Genomic DNA, 7960 nt, shown 5'->3' on the forward strand with positions numbered 1-7960 from the left:
ATAATTATAATTATTTTTTTAATTTTTTATTTTTTATTTTAATTTTTTTTTTTTTTTTTTATTTTTTTTTTATTTTTTTTTTTTTTTGTATTTTTTTTTTTTTTATTATTATTATTAATCAAATAGAAATAGAAATAGAAATAGAAATAGAATTATGGAAAGAAATTTATATGATTGGTTAATTCTAAAAGGAAGAGAAGATTGGATTTTAGAATTTATTAATAATTTATCAGATAATGGTTTTCATATTACTTTAAATTCCATTGTTAATTATATTAAATCTCAACAAAGAAATTATAAAGATGGTGGTAGTAGTAGTAGTTGTTGTTGTGGTGGTGATGGTGATAGTGCAACAAATAAATATCTTTTATTACAAAAACAATTAGAAGAAATAATTTCATATAATAATAATTCAGAATTTATATATTGTCGCCAACATGATAGAATAACAAATACAATGATTGAATTATATGATAGTAAATTACTATCATTAAAAGGGACTCATGATCAATTAAATAGCAAACCATTTATTACTTGTTTAAATATAATAAGAAATAATAAAATATTATTAATAAAAAATGAACAACAACAACAACAACAACAACAACAACAACAACAACAACAAGAAAATAATAGTTTTAATTTAATTTATAATAATGAACAAAGTGGTGAATTATTTTTAAAGAAAATTTGGAGAAATCATTTTTTAAAGAATGAAATCATTTTTTATTTATCAATTTTTAAAACTCATAGATTTAAAATGTCATTTAAATCAATTAAAGAATTGGAGCAATATAAATTTAAGAATTTTTTAGATCACATTCAAATATCAATACCAATAAAAAATTCACTATATAATAAAGAAGAAGTGAATAATAATGAAAATGAAAATCTAAATGAAAATGAACTATTTATAAATTATTTAGAGAATAATAAATTACCAAATTCAATTAGAAAATTACAAATTAATAATTATTCTACAAAAAGACCAATAATAAATTATTGGTATTCAATTGAAAATAGATATAAATATTATCAATACACACAATTTATTAAACCATCGTCAATACCATCATCGATTACTTATTTAGATTTTAGTGTTGACGATTATGATATAAATAAAATTCAAACAGTTGGTGTAAAATTTATAGATTATAATTTCCCAATTTTAAAAAATGATTTATTTAAAACAGTTAATGGAAATGGAAATGAAAATGAAAATGAAAATGTATATAAAAAATTAATATTCACCAATTTCGATTCAGTAATTAATGTTGGTGTTATTCCAGAAGGTATAGAATATATTGATTATACTACATCATGGGACCCAGAGAATGGTTTGTTATATTCAAATCAATTTCCAAAGTCATTGAAAACATTGGTTTTTGAAAGAACATTTTCTGATATTCCAGAAGTAACTTTTAAAAAAGAGAATTTAAAATGTAAAAATCAAACATTACCAACTTCATTAACTTTTTTATATTATGAACCAAATTATATTATTGAACCTCGCTTTTTTCCACAATCAATTACAATTTTAAAATTAGGGAAAACTCAATATATCTATGCAAAAGATACCTTTAAAGTTGGTGTTTTACCATCACAATTGATAGAATTAGATCTTGGTGGTTATTATAATGAAATTGAAGAAAATGTTTTACCATCAACTTTAAAATCATTAACATTAAGCCAAAGTTATAATAGAGTAATCAAACCAGGCTGTTTACCCGACTCATTAGAATATCTTTCATTTCATGGCGACGATGGCTCTCCAACAACACCACCACTACCACCACCAGATAATAATTATTTAACAAAAGTTTGGTCATTTTTAACTTTTAATAAACTATCAACAACAACAACAACTGGTTGTTTAATTGAAGGATCAATACCAACTAGTTTAAAAACATTAAAACTATCATCGTATCAATCATTTTTAGATATTTTAGTACCAAATGTAATAACACAATCACATAAATCTCTTTATAAAATATCAATTATTCAAAATGAATATTATGAAAATCAAACTCTGTTATCATTTGAAGAGATGATATTAAAATTTAATAATTGGAAATTATTAAATTTCAAATTACCATCAAATGTAAAAATCATTAAATTCAATACCAATTTTTATCCTGAATTTTTAGAAAATGATTCTTCTTTACCATTCACACATTTTAAAACAAATTCAATGTCTAAAATTAAATTATTACCTGAAACTTTAAAATCAATTTCATTTCAAGGTGCAAATTCCAATAATTTTAAAATTCCAACAATTAATTATCCAAACTCTTTAAAAACTCTTTACATTTGTCCAATAAGTGATATACCAAATAATTCAATACATCCATTACCAAACTCTTTAACTCATTTAGATTTATGTTATAACTTTAAATCTTTAAATCTTAGTCACTATATTTTAAAAGATAATTTACAAAATCTAAAATCTTTAAAAATATTAGCTTTACCATCTTCCTTTAAAGAAGAATTAAATATTGATTTAAATTTCCCAAATTTAGAAATTTTAATTGTTGCTTATTCAAATCCAATAATAATTTTATCATCATCTTCTTCGTCATCATCATCATCATCATCATCATCATCATCATCATCATCATCATCATCATCATCATCATCATCATCATCATCATCATCATCATCATCATCATCATCATCATCATCATCACCACTATCATCCTATTCATTACCACAGTCAAAAAACTCTTTGAAATTAAGAGAAATTATTGTTTTTAATATTAACTATAAATTTATTGATAATAATCTCCAACTGTATCATCTAATTAAAATTTGTGATCATAGGAAAACTTTAAAAAAATTATTGAAAACAATAATATAATCAATTTTTAATATTGTTTAATGTGGTTGGTATTAATTTTAGGAGTAAAAAAAAAAAAAACATTGTTTAGTTCAAATCGCCATTCTCTCGCACAAAACCTAAAAATATAAAAATATTTGAAAAAAAAAATAAAAAATAAATTATTAAAAAAAAAAAAAAAAAAAATCAGGCGACCAGTGGCAAAAATAAAAATAAAACAAAAAACAAAAAAAAACAAAAAAAGGTCAAAAAAACAAAAATAAAAAAAAAATTAAAAATAAAAAAAAAATTATCTGGTTAAAGAGTTTTTTTTTTTAAATATTTGATTATTACCACTGGTACTATTGTAATACCCAGAATGAAATTAAAAAAACAATTTCATTCCTTTTTTCTTTTTGTTTTTTTTTAAAATTTGTAAAAAAAAAAAAAAAAAAATTAAAAAAACAAAAAAAATAAAAATAAAAAATCGATCACATATAATTTATAAATATTTATAACTATAATTAATTTATTTTTAATAAAAAAAAAAAATCTTCATTTATTATATTTTTTTTTAAAAAAATAATATTTTATTTCTTTTTTTATTTTTTTCTATACAATAAAAAAAAAAAGATTTTTTAAAAAAAAAAAAATGGAAAGAAATTTATTAAATTGGTTATTTTTAAAAGGAAAAATTGATGGTGATTGGATTTTAGAATATGTAAAGAATTTATCAGAAAATGGTTTACATATATCATTAAAATCACTTTATTTATATTGTAAATTTCAAATTAATTTTATTGAGGAAGAAAAATTTGTAAATTCTTATTTAATTAAAGAATTGGAACAAATTAACTCATTAAAAGATAATCATGAATTTATATATAGTATTCATGATAATTTTATTAAAAATAAAATCAAAGAATTAGAAAAATGTTTTAATAATAAAAAAGAAATTGAAAATTTTACAAAACAACTATTAATTTGTTTGGATATAATTAGAAATAATAAAAAATTATTAATTAAAAATGAAAATTTTAATTATTTTAATTTAAAAAATAGTGAACAAAGTGGTGAAACTTTTTTAAACAATATCTGGAGAAATGGTTTAATTAAAGAGAAAATAATTTATTATTTATCAATTTTTAAAAATAATAGATTTAAAAAGAAATTTACATCAATTAAAGAATTGGAACAATATAAATTTAAAGATTTTTTAGATTATGTTGAATTATCACTACCAAATAATAATAATAATAACAATCAAGATAGTGAATTTATAAATGATTATTTAGAGAATCAATTACCATTGTCAATTAGAAAATTACAAATTAATAGTAATTTTTATAGTGGTGGTTATTATTATCAAGGTCAACCATATACAAGATATATTAAACCTTTATCAATATCACCATCTGTAACTTATTTAGATTTTAGTTGCCATGATGAAATAAATTCTCAAATTAATATGAAATATGTTGATTTTAATTTACCAATTTTAGAAAATTATTTTTTTTTAAAAAATAATAAAGATCAACAACAACAACAACAAGTTACATTTAAAATATTACATTTTAATACAAATTTTGATTCAAAAATTAATATTGGTGTTATTCCAGAAGGTGTTGAAACTATTGATTATACTACAGGTTGTAATCCAAGAGATGGTTTACTAAAATCTGAACAATTTCCAAAATCTTTAAAAACTTTAAATTTCAAAAGATTAAATTATGAACCACTTAAAAAAGATGATTTATATTGTAAAAATCAAACATTACCAACAACAATTACAAATTTATACTATGATACAAATACTATAATTGATGTAAATTTCTTTCCTCAATCAATTACAATTTTAAAATTGGGTAATACAAATTTAAGTTATGGTGGTTCAATGGATATATTAAAAGCTGGTGTTTTACCATCGAAATTGATTGAATTGGATCTTGGTGGTTATTTTAATGAAATTGAGGAAAATGTATTACCATCAACTTTAAAATCGTTAACATTGTGTGATGGATATATTAAAACTATTAAACCAAGATGTTTACCAAACTCATTGGAATATCTTTCATTTCACGGTGACGATAGTGTTGTACCAAAAGTAAATGATGGAATGCAATATTTAACATTGAAATCAGTTTTCAAAAAGAATCAACCATGTTTAATTAAAGGTTCATTACCAATTGGTTTAAAAACTTTAAAGCTATCTTCTCGTCAATCATTTTTAGATATATTAATACCAGATGTAATAACAAAATCACATTGCTCATTAACTAAACTATCAATTATTCAACATAAAATCTATGATTATCAAGATCAACTTGAATTATCAGAAGAAGGAACTACCTTAAAAATTAATAATTGGAAAAATTTAAAATTTAAATTACCACCAAATGTTAAAATAATTAAATACTTTTCAAATAGATATTTTCAATTTTTAGATAATTCCTTACCATTAACTCATTTTAAAACTCACTCTAAAACTGAATTTCTTTATAATTCTGATCCAAATTATTCAATATCTTTAAAAATGTGTAAAGATCATGTATTATCTCATACTAGTTATAAAAATAATAAAATAAAATAAATTAAGTAATTAAAAAAAAAAAAGAATCAATTTAATATAATTTAATTCGATAAAACTAAAATAGATAATTTACAAAAAAAGAAAAGAGTAGATATATATACATATAGTTTGGAACACAAATTTTAAAATAATAGATAATTTGGATGTTTTTTATTTATTTAGATTTTTTTTTTTTTTTTTTTTTTTTTTTTTTTTTTTTTTTTTTTCTTTACTTGGTCAAAAGAAATCTACTAGTTTAATTTATTTTGTGTAAACGAGATCAGTGATTGAGAAAATTGCTGGTTCTGAACCTTTAGTAATATAACCGAAAGTGAATGTGGTGTTAAATGCTAAACCGATTTGTGAAATGTATTGTGGGAAATGTAATTTTGCATGTTGTAAATCTTTTGGAATTGCTTCTACAAAGTCTAATTTCCAAAGATCAGATCTTCTTTGAATGTTAAAATTGGATTCTGGTATTATAGTTGCATCATAAACCATTGATGTTCCAGTATTGGTTACAGTAGCAACATAGATAGAATAAGATATATCTTGATCAGTCCATGTTGAATTTTTCATTTGAGAAATTGTTAATTGCATTGCTTGATTTTCACCATAAACTGCAAATGAAAACATTGCAATCATAAAAGTAATTAATAAAATATGTTTGATCATCATTTTTAATAATTTTCTTTTTTTTATTTTTTTTTATTTAAGATCTTTAATTAAATTTTAATTTTTAATGTTTTTAAGAAATAAGTAATTTTACTTTGTTTTTTTTTTTTAATGATTTAGAGAAAAAAAAAAATTCTTAAATAGTTTTTTTTTTTTTTTTTTTTTAAATAATAAATAAAAAAATTCTTATATTATTATTTACAAGTTTTAAAATAATTAATGTAAAATATATAAAATATTTATAAAAATAGTATGCATAATGGCAGTATAATGATATAATACCACTTAAAAAAGTATAAATTTTTAAAAAAAAAATGAAAATGTGGTAAAAAGTGGTAAAAATGATTAATATGATTAAATTAATGATTAAAAAAAAAAAATTTGGTAAAAACTAAATTGTAATGTGAAAATTGGTGACCTATTGTTTTTAATAATAATTAATTGTATTTTTTTTTTTTTTTTTTTTTTTGTATTAAATCATTTTTTATTACTTATTTGTTTTAAATGAGTTAAAAAAAAAAAAAAAAAAATAGAATAAAATATAAAAGGATTTTTAAAAAAAAAAACTGAATAATTAAATTTGAAAAAAAAAAAAAAAACGAACCCGATCCAACTAGTGAGAACAAGTTTTTGTAAGAAATTCAAATTTATTTTGAATATATTTTTTTTTTTTTTTTTTTATTTTGGCTTACCCACAAACAATTACATTATATAAAATTTTATTAGATAAATAAAAAAAAAAAAAAAAATAAGAAATGAATAGATATTATCTAAACATTGATTTAAGGCTGATATGGATAATTTCAAAAACTCATTTTTGGTATTAAAATAGATAATATGGACATTACAAATTTATTTGGTTTTTTTTTTTTTTTTTTTTTTTACTTTGTCAAAAGAAATCTACTGTTTCAATTTATTTTGTGTAAACGAGATCAGTGATTGAGAAAATTGCTGGTTCTGAACCTTTAGTAATATAACCGAAAGTGAATGTGGTGTTAAATGCTAAACCGATTTGTGAAATGTATTGTGGGAAATGTAATTTTGCATGTTGTAAATCTTTTGGAATTGCTTCTACAAAGTCTAATTTCCATAGATCAGATCTTCTTTGAATGTTGAAATTGGATTCTGGTATTATAGTTGCATCATAAACCATTGATGTTCCAGTATTGATTACAGTAGCAACATAGATAGAATAAGATATATCTTGATCAGTCCATGTGGAATTTTTCATTTGAGAAATTGTTAATTGCATTGCTTGATTCTCACCATAAACTGCGAATGAAAACATTGCAATCATAAAAGTAATTAATAAAATATGTTTGATCATCATTTTTAGTATAATTATTTTTTTTTTTTTATTTAAGATCTTTAATTAAAATTTGATTTTTAATGTTTTTAAGAAATAAGTAATTTTACTTTGTTTTTTTTTTTTAATGATTTAAAGAAAAAAAAAAAATTAAATAGTATTTTTCTTTTTTTTTTTTTTTTTTTTTTTTTTTTTTTTTTTTTTTTTTTAAAAAAAAATAAAAAAATTCTTATATTGCTATTTACAAATTTTAAAATAATAAATGCACAATAGAAAAATATTTATTAAAATGGTATGCATACTGGCAGTATAATGATATAATAATATTACTTAAAAAAGTATAAATATTTAATAAAATAAAAATGTGGTAAAAATGATTAATATGATTAAATTAATGATAAAAAAAAAAAATTTATAAAAATTAAATTGTAAAATGAAAATATAAAAAATTGGTGACCTTTTGCTTATATTAATAACTTATTGTATTTTTTTATTTTTGGATTAATTAATTATTTATTTGTGTAAATGAGTTAAAGCGAGTAAAAAAAAAAAAAAAAAAAAAAAAAAAAAAAGATGAACATATCAAAGGATTTTA

General features: G+C 19.6%; 4 protein-coding genes across 4 annotated transcripts; 2 read left to right on the plus strand and 2 right to left on the minus strand.

The window, feature by feature from the left end:
• Positions 1 to 154: 154 nt before the first annotated feature.
• DDB_G0271062 (FNIP repeat-containing protein) lies at positions 155 to 2857 on the plus strand (the record flags this gene model as incomplete). Its single annotated transcript, XM_001732908.1, has 1 exon — positions 155 to 2857. One exon carries the CDS (start codon positions 155 to 157, stop codon positions 2855 to 2857), a length of 2703 nt encoding a protein of 900 aa, XP_001732960.1.
• A 610-nt stretch (positions 2858 to 3467) lies between these two features.
• DDB_G0270286 (hypothetical protein) lies at positions 3468 to 5405 on the plus strand (the record flags this gene model as incomplete). The annotated part of the gene is made up of 1 exon (XM_641589.1): positions 3468 to 5405. One exon carries the CDS (start codon positions 3468 to 3470, stop codon positions 5403 to 5405), a length of 1938 nt encoding a protein of 645 aa, XP_646681.1.
• A 240-nt stretch (positions 5406 to 5645) lies between these two features.
• On the minus strand, positions 5646 to 6062 carry DDB_G0270288 (cellulose-binding domain-containing protein; the record flags this gene model as incomplete). Its single annotated transcript, XM_641590.1, has 1 exon — positions 5646 to 6062. One exon carries the CDS (start codon positions 6060 to 6062, stop codon positions 5646 to 5648), a length of 417 nt encoding a protein of 138 aa, XP_646682.1.
• A 910-nt stretch (positions 6063 to 6972) lies between these two features.
• DDB_G0270290 (cellulose-binding domain-containing protein) lies at positions 6973 to 7389 on the minus strand (the record flags this gene model as incomplete). Its single annotated transcript, XM_641591.1, has 1 exon — positions 6973 to 7389. One exon carries the CDS (start codon positions 7387 to 7389, stop codon positions 6973 to 6975), a length of 417 nt encoding a protein of 138 aa, XP_646683.1.
• Between the last annotated feature and the right edge of the window lie 571 nt (positions 7390 to 7960).

This window comes from Dictyostelium discoideum (genome assembly GCF_000004695.1).
Source record: "Dictyostelium discoideum AX4 chromosome 1 chromosome, whole genome shotgun sequence".
NCBI classification, from domain to species: Eukaryota; Evosea; class Eumycetozoa; order Dictyosteliales; family Dictyosteliaceae; genus Dictyostelium; species Dictyostelium discoideum.